The sequence below is a fragment of the Heterocephalus glaber genome, unplaced genomic scaffold, assembly GCF_053883595.1.
Source record: "Heterocephalus glaber isolate CG9 unplaced genomic scaffold, H.glaber_assembly_v1.0 deba00001523, whole genome shotgun sequence".
NCBI classification, from domain to species: domain Eukaryota; kingdom Metazoa; phylum Chordata; class Mammalia; order Rodentia; family Bathyergidae; genus Heterocephalus; species Heterocephalus glaber.
In genome coordinates, this window is record NW_028258327.1 from 29,599,813 (window position 1) to 29,620,475 (window position 20,663).

At 36.8% G+C, this 20,663-nt stretch overlaps 1 protein-coding gene across 10 annotated transcripts in view; it reads right to left on the bottom strand.

Moving 5' to 3' along the window:
• Positions 1-4,296: 4,296 nt before the first annotated feature.
• Positions 4,297-20,663, bottom strand: part of Pkhd1 (PKHD1 ciliary IPT domain containing fibrocystin/polyductin) — a 513,180-nt gene continuing 496,813 nt past the window's right edge. For 3 of the 10 annotated variants that reach the window (XM_004869044.3, XM_004869042.3, XM_087188161.1), the window contains one exon: positions 4,305-11,150. In XM_004869044.3, the coding sequence (XP_004869101.2) occupies positions 10,789-11,150 (362 nt within the window). In that variant the 3' untranslated portion in view covers positions 4,305-10,788. Of the gene's footprint in view, positions 11,151-20,663 lie in introns of all 10 variants that reach the window. The other 7 variants (XM_087188167.1, XM_087188166.1, XM_087188170.1 and 4 more) reach the window with 6 other exon arrangements.

Here is a 20,663-nt window from a genome sequence, read left to right on the forward strand (position 1 = left end):
TCACAATTAATAGTTCACAATTAATTATATATTTTAGCAATAACTAGAACAGAGCACTTCAAAGTTTCTTATCACAGGAAAATAAAAAAAAAATCTAAGGAAAGTTGTACTTACACTGATTTGATTATTACACGTTGTATACATGTATCAAATTATCACACTGTACCTCAAGAATATATATAATTATTGCACATAGATAAATATCTTTCTATGAAAGAGGGAGACACATGACCAGAAAATGATATTAAAATGTATAAGTGATAAAACACAGTAAAATTACATATGCTCACATTATCTCATGTGGATGTTATATCACTTAATTGTCAAAATTCCTCCTATTGTGTTTCCCTGAAAATAAGACCTAAGTACAGGTCAAAAATGACAGCCCCAATCGGCCTATCCTTCCCTTCCTTGCTATTACAGAATAGCCACCAAGCAAAAGAATAGTGAGGTATAATCTTCGGCATGACACTGGCCATCATCATGGTAATGACCAGCTGTTGATCACAGGTGAAGTTTATTTTCTAGTTAGGTCTTATTTTCAGGGACACACAGTAGTAACCTATGATAACCTGCTTAGTATTTTTCTTACGCAATGTTTTTTCTCTTGAAAAAAAATCACACCCAATATTTCAATAAAATGGAAAAAATACATTGGATCTTCATATTTTTACAAGAGATTTTATTTTTGTAGACAATTATCTTTAATATTTAAATTTTAAAATAGAATACAGTACTTTTGTTTTAAACAAACAATAGTATTTATCATTTTCATCTATAATAACAAAGCAGAACACAGAAAATAGTATTCTAAGTAGTACTGATATTTAAATACTACTTTAATTATATCTAAAATTTTGTTTTTATTCAGTATGGAATTAAATTTTTTTTTTAAGTTAACCATGTTTTAAGGCCCCAGATCAAGATTTTTTTTCTAGGCACAGAACCACCTGTCAAAATCACACAGAAGCCAGCAATTCACATCCAAAATGAAGCATCTATATTTCTAATGCTATTTCAAGGCAGTGTATCAGATTTAAGATCTTTATTATCTCTGGGACAGGACAGCATGTAGATAAATGTTCTCACGGTCCAAGCTTTCAAAGAATGTTGCCATTTATTCTATGTATATGCATCCCTGCACAGCTACCAGACAAGACTGCACAAGACACAGCTAGACACAATTCCATCTTTCCTATCCCTTTTCTCTCCCTTTGCCCCCAAATCTTCCCTCTTCTTTTTCTACTCCCTCCTTCAAATGTTAATTTTGAAGATATGCTTTTCAGTGGGATTAATATGGGGTTTGCATTTAAATTTTTCATTTACTAAACAGAAAAATATTTTACTAGGAGGGAATGGTATTAAGGAGAAATGATTTTCCGTGTGCCCTGAGGCCTGGCGTAGACAGGATTTGATTTGCTATGTTCAGCTGGAATCTGGATTGATACGCAGAGATGAGAAGGGATGTTTAATAAAATTTACATTTCATTTTCTCACTTGACACTAGTCTCCTGTCACTCATGGAATAGATGGGAATGCTGCAAATAACTTTTGTCAGAATCCAGTTTGGGAACGAGACTGGGAAATGAGAAGTCAGAAAGGGGGAGAAGGAAGAGGAAGTGATTTAGCTGGTTTTATTGTGATTTCAGTGATGGAAACAAACCTACTGAGGCTAGAGGACTGGGTAGTTGGTCCCCTCCATACTGGATCGAGCTGGTGCACCAGTGGAGTGTCAGGGAAGCATCTGGAAATGAATGTGATCCTGCTGCCTGCAGGGAGGGGAAATTTCAGATTGCACAAAGAGTCTACATTTCTAGGCGACTGGAAATGATTCACGGCGGTAGAAGACCATTAAGAGATAAGCGCAAAGACAAACGGAAAGAATTAAATTCTTGTTTTCTCAGTGAAACCACTGTATCTGTGTTACCTTTCTATTATCCACACAAACACTGGTTAAATCAACACCTATTTATTAGATTGCAGTTCTATAAGACAGAAGACTGGCTGGCTGCTCAACTGGATTTTCTTCATGTGCTCCTACAAAGCTGAAATCAAGATGTTAGCTGGGCTGGGATTCTATTGGGAGTTTCTAGGGGGAAGTGTTGGCCTATTCAGCCTCACTCACTGAAGCTGTGGGCAGGACCAATTTCCTTGTAGAGACTGCACTGCAGTCCCTTCTGCCATACTGCCTATCTTCTGGGGGCAACCCATAAGAATCCTTCACTAGGTGGCTTCTGTCTTCAAAGCAATGGTCACAGAATCCTTTCTATGTTTGAAATGAGTCTAACTTTCTCTACCATCATCTAGTGAAAACTTTCTTCTTTTAAAAGGTTCCTGTGATGAGATGAGGTTCACTCAAAAATGTCCTTTAATTATGCTCAACTGATTAGTAAGCCTAATCACATTTGTGGTGTCCTTTTGCTACTTAAGTTAGTCATACATGTGACATCAGGTGACTGAGCTTATGGAGGTCATCTTAAATCCCCTTACTATATTGTCTCATGTATAATCTATGGATGAGGAAGAATGGCACATTGCTATTACTAATGTTAGTTAATGACTTCTAAGAATCCCAGTGACTCAGAAGGCTAGCAAGGAAGGTATTAATGTAGTTCCCCTTATGGGCATTTGAGAATCAGGGAGGCCTAAAAGTCCACTATGAATCCCAGATAGAATCTCACCTGGGCCACGTTTTTGTTGAACTTCAGTAATAATAAAGATTATTTTGTCAAAGGGGACTAAGATCTTATTACACAGATGAGAGTCTATTGAGTCAGAAGATATTTGAGATGCATATTTATGAATGTCTCAATTCATGTCATTCATAAAAACAAAATGAGATGTAGAACTTGTAATTACCTTCTATAGAACAAAAATGATGTATCAACAAAAATATGGTTTGTTTATAATATCTATCTAACTCAAAGTGGTTTTTCCTTCACTGGACTTAATAAGTAAATGAAGAATCTAGAGAAACAGCCTCTAAAAATCCTGGTGGGACCTCAGGCTGTTTAGACAAAACAAGGTTACCATGGTTGTCCCCTGTATGGTCTAGACAGGATGGGCATGGTAGGTAGTGGATACATCCTCATGGCTTCGTGGGCATCCAGCTGTGTGAGATGCACCTGGAAATCTCTAAGGACCAAGTGGAGCCCTCAGGACCACAGTTTCTGGGGCAAAAGAGCTTACAGACTAGATCTGATGGCAGTACCAGCTGGGACTCTATTATCCAAGCCTCATTTGACATACGAAGAAAGGAGCAAATTTAAGGTTATTTATGCCATGATCTTTCAGTGTATAACTTAGATTAGAGAAGTAGAATTTAGCTACGCCTTAAAAGTCTCAAAAGAGTAAGATAGTGAAATATTCAGAATATTTACTGACAATTTTCCAAGCAATCAATTTTTTTCCTAAAGCCTAATCTGTTATAGTGAATATCCTTTCATCTGTCCCAGTCTAAGTTGAAACCACTTCTACCATATTTTAATATAATTTCACATGTCTAAAATGGTTATTAATTATTCATTCAGCCTTTTATTTCTTGTATGCAACAGAAATAATTCAACATTGAAGAATCTATGATGTAGGGGTGAGGAATTCTTCTAGTCACAATTACACATTTTCCCTTATCTAAAATGTCCTTTATATATATTTAAATTCTACCTATTTTTCTAAGTCTCACTTAAGTTTTTCTTCCCTATGAAGCCTTTTTCCTTTTGTTAAAAACATTATGGCCTTCTCTTTGCAATTATTGCCTAGCGTATGAATAGACTAAAAATAGAAAGCCTTAGAGAGAATTGGATTTACCCAGAGAATTATCAAAGTGTTTAAGTTAAAATAACATAGAAGAAAGGTTGTCTTATTTCTAGACAGAAATAAAACCCACATTGGTTTTTGTCTTCTCTTCTGAGGCACTAAAATCAGAAAGTACTGGAATGTTTCCCTAACTTTGCAAAGTATTGTGATGAAAATATTTTATACTTAGCCAAGTTGTTTTTATGTATGAAAGGGCCTCAAAAAGTTGTCTTTCCTTGAAAAAAGACTAGAAAATGTATTTTAATGTATTCATATAAAATAAAATTAATGGATTATAAATGAGTGAACCATTATATAGATTATCTGTGAACACAGAAGCAAACTAAGTATAAACATATATTAAATAGTTGTTGAACATTTGTTTATAAACCAAAATTCAAATAGTACAATTATTTTTGAAAGAAGAAATACAAAGATTGAAAGAAGAAATACAAAGATTAAAAGAAGAATTTAACATGACTGTTAATAAAATCTTGAGATTATTGATTACACTATCCAATAAAAAATCAGATGGGTGAGACTGGATTGAGGCAAGAGCATAAAAATTTATTAAGTTTAATGCATTAGAAATAATAATAAGATGTCATTTTAAATTTGCCAACCTTTAAAGTATAGAACTGTAAGAATATAGAGAAAAGGCATGTTGTGCATTGATCTGAGTATTCATGAGTGTCTTAATCAATTCAGACTGTTACAACAGTTATAAGAGTACGAATGGCTTAAACAAAAAACACTTATTTTTCATAGTTCTGGAAACTGGAAAATCTAAAAATCAAGGTGCCAGTAGATTTAGTTCCTGACGCGGGCTCTCTTTTTCTGGTTTGCAGATGTGTGACTTCTTATTGTGCCCTTATATGGCACAGAGAGAGAGAGAGAGAGAGAGAGAGAGAGAGAGAGAGAGAGAGATTCTCATATAGCTTCCTCTTTTATAAGGATATTAATCCCATCATGAAGACCCCTTCCTCAAATATAATCTTACATACCTTCTAAGAGCCCTACTCCCAAATACCATGGCATTAGAAACCAGGGTTTCAATGTAAGAATTTGAGGAGTATACAATTAGTCCATAGCAAGACAGGTGGCAACTTGAATTAAAAGCCCTGAATTTTTACATGTCTTTTCTCAGTACTATGTTAGACTGGGCTAGCCAAGAACCTAAGTTTTGGATCAGAGATCATTATTTGAGCCTTTACCCTATTGTTTATAGAGAGATAATTGCATATATACAGATACATTTGAGTAAACTAAGGAAAGAAAATGTCAACAGAGGATAGTGGTGCTTGAGAAAAAGATGCTCCTGGAAGTCATGAAGGATGAGACAGAGAATCATTCCTCACAACTGGCAACATAGAGACCACTTATGATCTTCACTAGAACAGTCTTTACGCTGGAGGAGCTCAATGACACATTAAAGTGTTTGTATAGCGAGTGGAAACAAAAGAAGTAATGAAATGATTTACAACAAAATCTTACAATTTTTCTGAAATGAGATTAGAAAAATGAGAAAGAGTTTTGAAGGGGGCTATTGGATCAAAGAATCTTTTTTTTCATTTTTCAGGTGGAAGCTACTTAACCATGTTGGATAATCATAGGAATAAACTGGTAGATGGAGAGACACTGAGGATGTTGAAAAATGAAATGATAATTAAGGCAGTGACCTCATGAAGAATAGAATATAAACATGCAGGGTGGTGAGACTTGATATTTGCTATTACTGTACTTGTAGCCCAAATTCATAGGTCTCTTAGATTTGCAAAATGGTGGATATGCACATAGGATTATCCAATCATCTGAAAATCTGAGAAAATTTTGGAGCATCTTATTTCTCACATCTATTATTTGCAAACTAAAGTCTATGCCTCTTGACCTTCACCTTTATCACAAGAATCTTAATCTCCAGAACCTCCTAATAAGTGTGCAGTGATAGCTGCTAACTTTATTTATTTTCAGAGTAATACTCCCCAGTAGAGGTTTAGAATACATTTTGTGGGCCTGGATTGAAATGAGCATGGAATGTGGCTTTAACCTGATGGAGGAAGGAACACTCACATGGGCCCTTCTCAGTACTCAGGTATCCTGTGGGATCTATGCTTGACGTATAATGAGTGTCTGCTCCCCAGTGCCTCCTCCACATGGGTGATAGGAAAGTGGCAAAGTGGCCTTCTTATATCTGAATTTTATTGAGAGATGTAAAGGTCATAGCCATATACTTTTTTGTCTTGTAAGCCCTACACATGAAGTAATCCTTGGGGGAATCTCTCAAATGCCAGGGACACTGTGCTGGGAAAGTAGATTTGGCCACATTTTACCAACTGCCTACCACAGTGCATCTTTTCTTCATTTATAGATTTTCTTTACTTTTCCTTTTATTCCTCCTTGGCATCATTGCACACCTATTTTCTACTCTCTGTATTCTTGTCCTTCTCTGTACGTGTCCCACTATTCCTTCAAGGACTAGGGGTATTTCTTGTAAACATTTTGCATTTCTGTCTGTAACCTAAAGAGATTGCCAAACTATAGTCAATACTTTAAAGAAAATAGCTTTAAATTTATCTTCATAGTGTAATGTGTTTATAAAAATACTGAAATACAAAGGATATAAAATTTGAAGCATGAAATCAACCCATATTCCTTACTCAGAAATAAATATTATTTACCAAATCTTCTTTGGTACCTCTCCATAATTTTTCTATGTTCAAAAAAATTACTAAAGCACAGGCTATGTATTTTTTATAATTATTAATATAATAGTATAACAAATAATTTTTATATCAGTTATTTTACTAGATGGATGTATCATTAACCTTAGGAAATTATAAAAGGGAAAAAGATGCAAATTTTCAATTTGCCTTGGACCAAAGACAATAATGGCAACTGACTCTGTTTCTTCACCTATGAAATGGAGTAAAAGAGTGGTTATTTGCCACTTTCTAAAAGCAAATTGACTTTTCATCTTCTTGTTGCAGCTACTAATTGTGAAGTAAAAGACATAATAAGTGAGACTGAAATAAAGTATGACATAAAAACAATCAATTCTTTGAATTCCAGTGAATTTTAGAAAGTTCCATGAATGCAATAAATGAATCCTCTATCTCAAAGCAAACCAGATTGATGGCAAGAATTGTTCCAAGCAAAGGGATCCCAATCATTTTAGTAAGTTATTTAAGCATAAATATAGCAAGTGTTAACAAATATTTGTTAACACAAAAATCTCTGTATTGTACAATATAAGCCCCATTTAACACTATAAAAATCTTTCATTCTTTTTGTAAAAAAGTGCATCCTGGTGATAAATGATTTGTCTCTCAAATATGTCACAGTGCTACAATATAGGTTGAAATAAACTGTTCTCCATTCAATAGTATCTAATTCCTTCTACTTAGAGCTTTTTCAAGAATAACATTAAAAACATTCTGGAAGCAAAAGATGGAATACTACATGAATTTTAAATGATGTAATTCATTAAAATCCTTCACTTATTGTCATGTACAATTTGATAGATGTTGGGTTCATTAATATTTGCATGTGATTTATATTACATTTTTATACACTCATTTTACATATAGGTTGCAAAATTCAATAGACAGTAATTTTATACCTTTGGAGTTAGACTACTAGATGTAAGGGAGTAATTCAACTAAGTAATCTTTGCAAAGAACTGGCCTTTGGAGACCTCAACGTTATTTGGTTCTTGGCAAACTCATGGGGCAATAACATGGGCGGGTATGCTGCAGAATATATCTTGGTCAGATGGTCAGATGAGTTCAATCTCTCACTCTGGAAGACATCTGTCACTCTGGTACCTTCACTGGACACAATCCCAAAAGCATGGAGAGACAGTCCAAACTCTCTAGCTCCCTTCAAACTTCCTTCTCAGGTTTGATATGCGTAAGTATTTATAAAGATCTTCGTATCTGTTTCACAATAATTGTATATATTTATCGTGTACAACATATTTCAAAATATGCACACACTGTGGAGAGGCTCGATCAAGCAGCACATCACTTTTTTTTTTTTTTTTAGGTAAGAACACTGAAAATCTGCTCTCCAACATTTTTTAACACCCTGGAGTTTTAGGATAGTCTCAAACAGAAGGAGTCAGTCATATTTTAAAAATCAGGAATTGACTACAAAAAGAGATTCTTTGAAATAACATAATTATCCTTCAATTATTTGTTTGGATAAAGGGTGTAGCTTTATGCTGCTGGGAAGTATTTACTTAGTTAACATGTTAATGGTCTGAAGAAGTTTGGGATTGGCCTACTGTGGTGTTCTATTTAATTGACTTATCTTCAGACATAAATGAACCAAGAGTTGCTCTCTTTGCCTCCAAGGATTCCCCAGTTCTCCCATTTTTTGAGGAAGAAAATGAGAACTAGCTTACCTAGGAGTTGGGGGAGAGGTAGATTCTTGATACACTCTGAAGTTCCTTACCATGTGCTATAGCTCTGAATGGTATTCTGGATGTCTCTCCACAGGGATTCCAGGCTTTGCTGGGTGGAACTAAAAAGTTAATTGTGGTTATCCTTAAACAGATAGGTAAGATAAAATTTGCCTTCTGGAAAGATTAGTTTCATGGCACATGGAGGATACATAAGGAGAAAGTAAAGATTGGGAGAAGAGGTAAAAATAACAGACCTGGTATCTCACTGGGAAGAGTAATATTCAACAAGGAACCATGGATAATGGTTGGACTGAGTGCAGTGATATTATTCACCGAGTTAGAAAAAATCAGGAAGAAGAACAATTTTGGGGGCTAGGGTACTACAGTGGCTGTGAGATACCCTACTGAAATTCTCACTATGCAACTCAAACTCATGGTATAAATTCTATACTATACTGTACTATACTATACTATACTATACTATACTATAGAGCATCGGAAAGACCTAGGCTAAAATATATAGGGTAATGGAAGTTACTGGAGTGACATGGGAAAGTGTATTCCTAGGTAAACCCTCAGCTTTCAGCAGATAGTGCAAGGACTAAGACTGCCGTTATGTTCTACTCCTCAAAAGACTTAACTTCTGAAATGTTTCTGTGCAAGAAAATTAGAGCTCTGTGAGAATCCAATGTATACACTACAAAATGTATAAAAGCAAATGACTTTCATAATGTTATGACATAGACTAAACTATAATAGCAATATTCTTCCTAAGTCATTCAAGTTTTTTGTTTTTGTTTTTGTTTTTTTTGCTTTGTTGTTTTCAGGCACTGTTGGTGGCCCCCAAAACACATCAGCAAAGAGGATTTTTCCCTTCAGGCATCCAGCTATCACCTTCAGAGTAAGTTTCTACAGACCAGATTGCTCCTCAGTAGCCTCCTTATGCAAAAATAGCATAGACTGTAATCTCCTAGACACCAACCTCAATATCTACTTATATCTCCCTCAGAATCCAACATGGTGCTACAGAGAAGCTGCCTACCTCCACTCAGGGGCAGCCTTGGGATGGAGGCATTTACATGACTTTTGCGAATAGACAAAGAGGCTTAGACTCTTCCTGGTAACTCATGCTAAGATGAGATATACCTCCCCATAGACATACCACAGAGGATGGCTTCCTGCCAGTTCCTCCAATGGGTCCTAACTTGAGAGATTGATTCATTATTAAAATTCATCAACAGAGGACCATGTTTCCTTCCCCTGTTCCAGCTCCAATGCAAGATGGAACCTTAGCTTTTCAGAGATTGAGATATCCTGGTTTATACCTTAGGAAAATCTGAGAGCAAACTCTGTGAAATTTCTCATTTCTGCTGCCTTTGCTTTATATTCTTGGAGTGTCAAGACTTGTAGGTACAGAACCAAGGACAAAAACAGGCTACCAAATGTATTCTTTAGTTTGAACAGAAAAAGGCCCTATGCAAATGTGTAAATGAGGTTAAATGAGCTCTATATCCTTACTCGATTTGTCAACACATGATCCTTTGCTCTGCTTTCCCTTAGAGTCTTAGAACAGCCTAGAATAATAATGCCTGATGCAATCTTTCCTTACATTTCTTGGGTAGCTCTGTGCATTTTCTTATTGAAAAAGTAGTTGCTTAATGAAACAATTAGTTGATGATCCACTTGGCCATCTGGCTATCTGTGGTCTCCGAACATAATTTTCGTCTAGTTGCAAATTTGATCCAGGTACTAATGGAGAAAACCATTGAAAAATAGAACTGTGATCCGCAGATAATTTCCTTCTCCAAACTTAGCACTTTTACATCTTTGTCTTTAACTAAAACCTCAGTGAAGACCATGAAAATAAAATTTTCAAATGTAAGCACTTTTGAGGTACAAACTTCATACGCTTGCACTGATGTGGGCTCCCAATAATGACTGAATTTAAGCCATGAAATAAAATCCACCTGTGAAAAAGCAGGAAGTGGCCTTGTGGTTAGAAGGTAATCTCTGATAAATCAGGAGCAGGACATTCTCCTGCCCTTCCGATGTTCCTACAGGGTAAAGGAATGTGCTTCTGTAATACTGAAGAAGTAGCTGTAGCTGACGAGAACTTTTCATGATTTTCCATAAAGACATGCCCAAACTTTTATAGGTCCTCATCCCAGAAGAAGCTTAAGAAAAAAATCCTTCTAATATAAATCAGTACTATGTGATTATTAAATTGGTGAAATAGAATCATAGCTACTTTAAAACTAAGTAAAAAAATAACAATTGGTTAAAAACATATGATTTGTCTGGCATTGGAGTAGGATCAGTGATAAGACACAAAAGACCATCAGACACTCTTTCTGTCTATAAGCATTTATATGACTGCCTTTCCCTTTTATACTTTAAAAATTTGATTCAGATTCCACATTCCTCCTTTTTGGTCCACACAGGTCAGACGTTCTCTTGCGTCCTTATCACCTAGAAATATTTTGAACATTCTATCTTTGAGTACAAATGGCCACATCCCTCCCTGGTCACAGCTGCTCCTGAATAGCTTCTGGCTGTGCTGAATGAAAATAGAATGTTCCAGTTGTGTCTCACAGGGTATTCTTCTCCTGGGAAAGGCCTAAGCTGCCCCTTTCCTCACTCTGCTGACTCTGTCCCTGCCACTGCTGCCTGTCTTGGCCAAGGTCTGGGCCCAGCAGCAGTAGCTGATTTGGACCTGCCAGCTCTTGGGCCATGTTCCAGTTCTTAGTCTCTGGTGGGTGTGCCTGCCGAGCAGGAGAGCCCAGAGCAGAGGTGTACCCCTGCGATGTGAGGCTGGCAGTGCTGGGAGCAGGCACAGTGGACTCCTCCGCTGGAGCAGCACAGCGGTGGCCAAGCTTCCTTCTGGACACTCCGTCCAGTGTCTGGTGTGGGAGCTGATTCAGTCTGCCCCGCAGGACCTTCATCCTCATTTCTGTGAGAAATAAAGTAGGGGGAAAGTGAATTTAATTTCCAGTCAGTTGATTACACATTTTTTATATTTAGCATTTCTGATAACATGCTGTTAAATAGTTACAGATTCAATTATATCTGCTCAACAATTACCAAATCTCTTTGGAAAGTTTTTTTTTTTTTTTTTTCTAGAAGAAAGTACCATATGCCATGCCCAATTTGTAACTAATACTTATCATTCAATAAAAGTTTGGTAATACTACTTAGCAGAAAAACACTTTTATGATGTTATTAGATCAATAAAGATTTTTAATTGTAAGCAGCAAGGCTTAAATTTGAGAACAAGACCAGAGCCAGGCCTAACTATTGAGAAACCCACACTTGCATTAAGAAATGTGAACTCTAAAAACCAGTCTTTTCTAGTATTTTGGCTTTTATACCAAATTTAAATTATCTTTGACTTCATAAAAACGGGAATATAAATATATTTATATAAATATAAATATATATAATATAAATATAATATAATATAAATATAATATATAATATAATATAATATAAATATATATAAATATATATAGAGAGAGTATAAATATATAAATATATAAATATTTATCTCTATGTGAATGTATAACAGTGAGAAAAAAAGAAAGTGCATCAGATGTGAGTTGTAAAGTTAATATTGAAGCTCCCCTTCTCTTGCTAAATGGTAGTATGATTTCCATCCTATCACCTGGCCTGTCATGGCTTTAGCTACACAATTTTATATCATTCTTAGGTGCTACTTAATTTATGAAAATGTATTTAATTTTAGCAATCATTTTTAGTTATTTTCTTTACCTGACACTTCATTGTTATTTTATTTTCTTATTAAATTCAATTCAAATTCAATTTAGAAATGTACATCATTGATAAACTAATGTGTTTTTATCCTAATCTCTCTCAATTCTTCGAAGGGTGTTTAAGCACTTAAAAAGTGATCATGCCAGATGTAAATGAGTTAACTAACTTCTCATGTTACTGGAACAAAAATGATGATAAACTGGGAGTATACACAATTTTATTGACACACTAGTAAGACTTACCAGAACACTTGTTTATGTTATTTATGCAAAACATGATCCCTAAAAACTGTATGATATAGCAACTGATAGGTTACTCTTAGAATCAAATAAATGTAGTTAGATTTCCTATTTGGTTTTTTATTTGCGGAATATGAGAATTATACTTAATCTTACTGTACTTCAGTTTCCTCATGTATAAAAGACTAATAATGCTACCTCTTCATAGGCTTGTTTAAAGATTAAATAGATGAAGCATTCAGAACACTGCCCAGACTTGCAATATGGTAAAGATTATCATTATAATGGCTATTACCATGACAGTTATCGTTATTCAAATTGCTAATGATTAATATTCATATTTGCCAATAATTTATTTCAGTGCTTAATCCTTATCCATTTAATCCTCAAGAGTCTAGTACTATTGTTCTTACCTCACAGATGGATACTAAAAGTACAGCTAGGTGTCGGAGTGCCTACCAGTAGTCCCAGCTACTTAGGAGACTAAGGCAAGAGGATCTTTCACACCCACATGTTAAAAGCCAGCCTGGGTCTCGCAGAAGACGCCGAATCACCCTGCTGCAGACAGGCAGGTTTGCCCACACCCTACCGAGGTCCCCAGTCGCGCAAATACGCCGAATCACCACACTGCACACAGGAAGGTCTGTGCACGCCCTACGGAGGTCCTGAGTTGCGCGGAAGACACAGAATCACCCCGCTGCAGACAGGCAGCCACCTGGTTCCACACTACAAAGACACAGAGGACACCAGACCACCAGACCAAGGTACTGAGTCCCGCTGTTCCCCGCCCAGAGGTAGGGGCTTCTGAGCCTTCGTCCCACTGCTCCTGGTCCAGAGGAAGGGGCTTCCCAGTCACCATCCCTCCTGCTGATCCCAGCCCACAGGAAAGGGCTTTTGGGTCACAATCCCTACCACTGCTCCCAGCCCACAGGAAAGGGCTTTTGGGTTACCATCCCCTACCGCTGCTCCTGGCCCCTGTCCCACCTCTCCCAGCTCAGAGGAGGTAATCCGTACAGGTGCTAACAGCCCTCTACCTCAGTCGAAATGAGAAAACACGTAAATAAGTCTCAAAACCAGACTTCCAGATCACCTACAGCAACCCCAAAGGGAAATGAGATGGAACACTGATACTCAACCAACTGGACACACTGAACAGGCAACAAAAGGGTATCTGGGAAAAATGAAATCAGAAATAATCTAGAGAAGAGCTCAGGAACATGATGGAATCCCAACATAGGAAACAAATGGAATCCATAAAACAGATGCAAATAGATTTCCACGACATGAAAAACTCCATTGAAAGTCTACAGAGCAGAATGAGCCAATGTGAGGACAGAATTTCAGATATAGAAGATAAGATTGCAATTAGTGACCAGGAAAAGAAAAATTGCTTCAAAATTATAAGGGAACATGAGAAATCCATCCAGCAGCTGCTAGATGATGCAAAGAAGAATAACATAAGACTGATTGGACTCAATGAAGAAACAGGAGAGAGTGCAGATGACATAAAAAATCTCTTCACAGAAATAATGGCAGAAAACTTCCCAAGCAGGGGGAAAGAGCTTGACATACAGATAAGTGAGGCATATAGGACTCCAACTAGGCTTGATCAAAAAAAATCTACACACAGGCATATAATTGTTAAGATTCCAGAAACACAACAGAAGAACAAAGTTCTACAAGCAGTTAGAGAAAAGCAACAAATCACATACAAAGGAAAGCCCATCAGAATCACAGCAGACTTCTCAACACAGACCATCAAGGCAAGAAGAGCTTGGAGTGACATATTCCAAGCCCTAAAAGAAAACAGCCTCCAACCCAGATTGATGTACCCTGGAAAACTATCTTTCAAAATGGATGGAGAAATAAGATACTTTCATGACAAAGAGCACCTTAGGAACTTCATGAATACCAAACCAGCACTGCAAAGAATTTTACACAATATCCTAGGAACAGACACTGAGGATCACAACCCCAGGAAGCAAAGCAGAATGAACCCATCTGGCATGACAAGAAATTAAATGGAAAGGGGGAGAACCCAACAAAAAGAAAAAGTCATGGCAATGACAAGTCAATATGTTTCAGTTACAACCATCAATGTTAATGGTCTCAATTCACCAATCAAAAGAAATAGACTGGCAGAATGGGTCAAGAAGCAAAATCCAACCATATGCTGCATACAAGAAACACACTTAATTCAAAAGGAAACTCATAGACTGAAAGTTAAAGGGTGGAAAACAATACTCGATGTGACAGGAACCCGAAAAAAAGCAGGAGTAGCTATCCTCTTGGCAGATCAAGTAGATTTCAAACCAACACTGATGAAGAGAGACGAAAAAGGACACTACATCCTTGTAAAGGGAAGAATCCAAGAGAAAGAGATGACAATCATAAATATCTATGCACCAAACACTAGTGCACCCAACTATATAAAACAAATACTAATGGACATGAAAAGTCATATATGCACTAATACAATTGTAGTGGGGTACCTCAACACTCCACTGTCACAAAGAGATAGATCAACTAGACTAAAAATAAGTAATGAAATACTAGAACTCAACTGAACTCTTGAACAAATGAACTTAACAGATGTTTACAGAGTCTTCTACCCCACAAAATCAGAATATACATTTTTCTCAGCTGCACATGGGTCATTCTCCAAAATAGACCACATACTCACACATAGAACATGTTTAAGTAAGTGCAAAGGAATTGAAGTTATCCCCTATATATTATCAGACCATAGTGCAATGAAATTGGAGATCCATAGCAAAAGAAACTCAAAAAGTTTCATAAACACGTGGAAATTGAACAACACACTTCTGAATAACCAATGGGTCACAGAGAAAATTAAAGAAGAAATCAGACCGTTCCTTCAATTAAATGACAATGACAATACAACATATCGGAATCTATGTGACACAATGAAAGCAGTCTTACGAGGGAAATTCATAGCAGTGAATATGCATATTAGGAAAACAGAACGAGCCCAATTAAACAACCTGATGCTGAACCTCAAGCTTCTAGAAAAAGGAGAGCAGGAAAACCCCAAAGCTCATACAAGGGAGGAAATTATAAAGATCAGAGGAGAGATCAATGCAATGGAGACTAAGAGAACGACGCCAAGAGTTGGTTCTTCGAAAGAATCAACAAAATTGACAAACCTTTAGCCAACCTTGTCAGAAAAAGGAAAGAAAAGGCCGAAATCCATGCAATTAGGAATGAAAAGGCTGAAATGACAACAGAATCAGCAGAAATCCAGAGGATCATCAATACCTACTTCCAGAACCTATACTCCAATAAGATGGACAACACAGAAGAAATGCACAGATTCCTAGATACATATGAATGACCAAAGTTGAACGAAGAAGACCTAAAAATTCTGAACAACCCAATATCAACCAATGAAATTAAAAATGTCATTAAAAACTTATCACCTAAGAAAAGCCCGGGCCCTGATGGCTTCACTGCTGAATTCTACAAGACATTTAGAGAGGAACTGCTGCCACTACTGTTTAAACTCTTCAATGAAATTGAAAGGGAAGCAATACTCCCAAACTCATTCCTGGAAGCAAGCATTACCTTGATCCCCAAAGCAGAGAAAGACCCAACTGAAAAAGAGAACTATAGGCCAATCTCACTAATGAACATACATGCAAAAATCCTTAATAAGATACTGGCAAACAGAATGCAGAAGATCATCAAGAAGATCATACACCCTGATCAAGTGGGATTCAGCCCAGGGATGCAGGGATGGTTCAATATATGCAAATCAATCAATGTAATACACTATAACAATAGAGTCAAGGACAAAAACCATATAATTATCTCCATAGATGCAGAAAAAGTGTTTGACAAAATCCAACATGCATTTATGATAAAAACCCTACAAAAAATTGGAATAGATGGTCTCTACCTCAAACTGATAGAAGCCATCTATGAAAAACCAACAGCCAATATCATACTAAATGGTCAAAAACTGAAATCCTTCACACTCAAATCAGGAACAAGACAAGGATGTCCACTATCACCACTCTTGTTCCATATAGTTCCGGAAACATTAGCCATGGCAATTAGACAAGGGAAAGAAATAACAGGAATAAAGATAGGAAATGAAGAAGTCAAATTGTCATTATTTGCAGATGACATGATCCTCTATATAGAAGACCCCAAGAACTCCACCAGAAGTCTTCTAGACTTAATAACCAAATTCAGTCAAGTAGCTGGTTATAAGGTCAACACACAAAAATCAATCGCTTTCCTCTACACCAATGACAGACTCACTGAGAGAGAAATAGGGCAAATAATTCCTTTCACAATAACATCCAAAAAACTGAAATACCTAGGAGTCATCCTAATGAAAGAAATCAAAGACCTCTTCTCTGAAAACTATGGCACTCTGAAAAGAGAGATTGAAGATGATATCAGAAAATGGACAGACATCCCCTGCTCCTGGGTAGGAAGGATTAATATAGTGAAAATGGCCATACTTCCAAAACTGCTATATAGATTTAATGCAATTCCAATTGAGATCCCAGCAGCATACTTCATAGACCTTGAGAAAACAATCCAAAAATTCATTTGGAACAAGAAGAGACCCAGAATAGCAAAAGCAATTCTAGGTAACAGAGACATGGCAGGGGGTATCACAATCCCCAACCTGCAACTATACTACAAAGCCACTGTGATAAAAACAGCATGGTACTGGTGAAAAAACAGACTTCAGGACCAGTGGAACAGATTAGAAGATGCAGAAACAACACTAGACACACTCAGCGATCTCATCTTTGATAAAGGAGCCAAACACCCTCACTGGAGGAAAGATAGCCTCATTAATAAATGGTGCTGGAATATTAGGCTTCAACTTGCCAAAGATTAAAACTAGACCTGTATCTCTCACCATGCACTAAACTAAAATCAAAATGGATTAAAGATCTAAATATTAAAATAGAAACTCTGAACCAGTTGGAACAGAGGTTAGGTAGAACCCTTGAAGACATCGGTATAGGAAAAGATTTTACGAACAAAACCTCAGTTGCCCGTGAACTAGCACAAACAATCAACAAATGGGATCTCTTCTTATTAAAAGGCTTCTGCACAGCAAGAGAAACCACCAGCAGTATGAAGAGACAACCCACAATGTGGGAAAAAATCTTCACCTGCTCTTCCTCAGACAAAGGTCTCCTATCTCGAATCTATAAAGAACTTAAAAAGATCAGACCTCCCAAATTTAAAGACCTAATCCAAAAATGGGCATCTGAAATGAACAGACATTTCTCACACAAAGAAGTAGAAATGGCAAATAAATACATGAAAAAATGTTCAACATCACTGGTCATTTGAGAGATGCAAATGAAAACAACACTGAGATTCCACTTCTCTCCAGAAAGAATGGCTGCTATCATGAAATCAACCAATAATAAATGCTGGCGGGGCTGTGGGGAAAGAGGAACCCTGCTCCACTGCTGGTGGGAGTGTAGACTGGTGCAAGCACTGTGGAAATCAGTATGGAGATACCTCAAAGAACTAGGACTGGAAGTCCCATTTGACCCCGCTATTCCCCTGCTGGGGATCTTCCCCAAAGAATTAAAAGAATCATACCACAGTGATATATGTGCGCCCATGTTCATAGTAGCACAGTTTGTAATAGCTAAAACTTGGAAACAGCCCAAATGCCCATCAACTGGAGACTGGATAAAGAAAATGTGGTTTTTTAATAAAATGGAGTACTACTCAGCCATAAAAAATGAGAAATTAGAGACTTTTATTAGCTAAGTGGATGCACATTGAGGCCATACTCTTAAGTGAAATAAATAAGACACACGTGTAAATACTGAATAGTTTCTCTGGTGTGAGAAACTGAAAGTGTAAATAAGGACTAAATGTATGTAGGTAATGTGAAATAGGAAGAAAAGGGGCAAAGGGGAAGGAAGTGGGAGGGCTAGGGGAAAGGATAGAAGGGAATGGGTTTAATATGAGAAAATGGAAAAATAGGAACAAAATCTTTGTAAATAGGGAGGACTGGAGGGGTTGAAGGGAGGGCTGGGCAAGGGTGAAAAATAAGAACCAAGAGAGACTATGTAAAGGTGCAAATTTCCAATGATGAATGTCATTATATTGTATACCTAAAATGTACCAATGATTAGAATGAATAATCAAGAATGTAAAATAGGAATAAAAGGTCCAAAGGGGTAGGGGTATTGGGAGGGGCAGGGGAAAGGAAAGAAGGGAAAGGAAAAATGCTGAGAAATAGAAAAAGTGGAAATAAAGTCTTTGTAAATAGGGAATGGTGGAAGGCATGAAGTGAGGGCTAGGAATGGGGAAAAAATGAGAACCAAGATGCATTATGTAAAGGTACAGTTCCCAATGAGAAATGTAATTGTGTTGTATACCTATAATGTACCAATAAAAGAATTTAATACAAAAAAAAAAGCCAGCCTCGACAACATAATGACACCTTATCTTTAAAATTTTAAGTAAATGCCAAATTCATTCCTGGAAGCAAGCATCACCTTGATCCCCAAAGCAGAGAAAGTCCCAACCAAAAAGAGAACTATAGACCAATCTCCCTAATGAACGTAGATGTAAAAGTCCTCAGTAAGATACTGCCAAACAGAATGTAGAAGATCATCAAGATGATTATATATTCTGACAAAGTGGAATTTATCCCAGGGATACAGGGATTGTTCAACATATGCAAATCAATACATGTAATATACTATATTCATAGAGCCCAGGACAAAAACCATATGGTTATCTCAATAGATGCAGGAAAAGCGTTGGACAAAATCCAAACACCCATTCATGATAAAAACCTTACAGAAAATTGGACTAGATGGTCTCTATCTCAACCCAATAAAGCCATCTATGAAAAACCAACAGCCAACATCATAGTAAAGGGTCAAAAACTGAAATCCTTCACATTAAAATCAGGAACAAGACAAGGATGCCCACTATCATCTTTCCTATTTAATATAGTTTTGGAAACATTAACCCCAGAAACTAGACAAGAGAAAGAAATAAGGGGAATAAAGATAGGAAATGAAGGAGTTAAATTGTCATTTTTGCAGATGATATGATACTTTATATAGAAGACACAAAGAACTCCACCAAAAGTCTTCTAGACTTAATAACCAAATTTAGTAGAGTAGCTGGATACAAGGTCAACACAAAAAAAATCAATAGCCTTCCTCCACAAGAACCACAGACTCACTGAGAGATGAACTGGAGAAACAACTCTTTCACCATAGCATCAAAAAAAAAAAAAAAAGAAAAGAAATACCTAGGAATCAAACTAATGAAAGAATTCAAAGACCTATACTCTGAAAACTACAGCACTCTGAAAAAGAGATTGAAAAGGATAACAGAAATTGGAAAAATATCCCTTGGTCCTGGGTAGGAAGAACCAATATTGTTAAAAAGGCCATACTTCCAAAGCTGCTGTATAGATTCAATGCAATCCCAATTGAAATTCCAACAACATACTTCAAAGAACTTGAGAAAACAATCCAAAGATTCATTTGGAACCAGAAGAGACCTAGAACAGCAAAAGCAATTCTAGGGCCGGGGATTTAGCTCAGTGGTTCTGCTGCCTGCCTCACAAGCGCAAGGTCCCAAGTTCAATCCCTGCTACCAAAAAAAAAAAAGCAGTTCTAGGCAACAAAGACAAGGTAGGGGATATCACAATTGCCACCTTGAAACTATACTACAAAGCCACTGTGATAAAAACATCATGATACTGTCAAAGAAACAGGCACAAGGATCAATGGAACAGATTTGAAAATGCACAAACAACTCCAGACATACTCAGCCACCTCACCTCATAGCCTCTTTAATAAATGGTGCTGGAGAAATTGGGTTTCAACTTGCCAAAGATTAAAACTAGACCTATTTCACTCACCATGCCCTAAACTAAAATTGAAATGGATCAAAAATCTAAATATTAAAACAGAAACACTAAGCCAGCTGGAAGAGAGATTAGATAGAACTCAAAGACATTGGCATAGGAAAAAAGATTTCACTGCCAAAACCTTAGTCACATGTGAACTAGCACAAATAATCACCAATTGGGATCTCATCTTACTGACTGTTCGTTTCTTTTTTGGTACTGGGGATTGAACTCCGGCCCTTGTGCTTGCGAGGCAGGCGGCGGAACCACTGAGCTAAATCCCCAGCCCTATCTCATCTTATTGAAAAGATTCTGCACAGCAAGAGAAACACCAACAGTGTGAAGAGACAACCCACAATATGTGGAAAAAATTTTACTAGTTGTTCCTCAGACAAAGGTCTACTACCTAGAATATATAAAGAACTTGAAAAAGTCATACCTCCCAAATTTAAAGAGACAAACAAACATGAGCATCTGAAATGAACAGACATTTCTCAGAACAAGAAGTAAAAATAACAAATAAACATATGGAAAAATGTTCAACATCTCTGATCATTTGAGA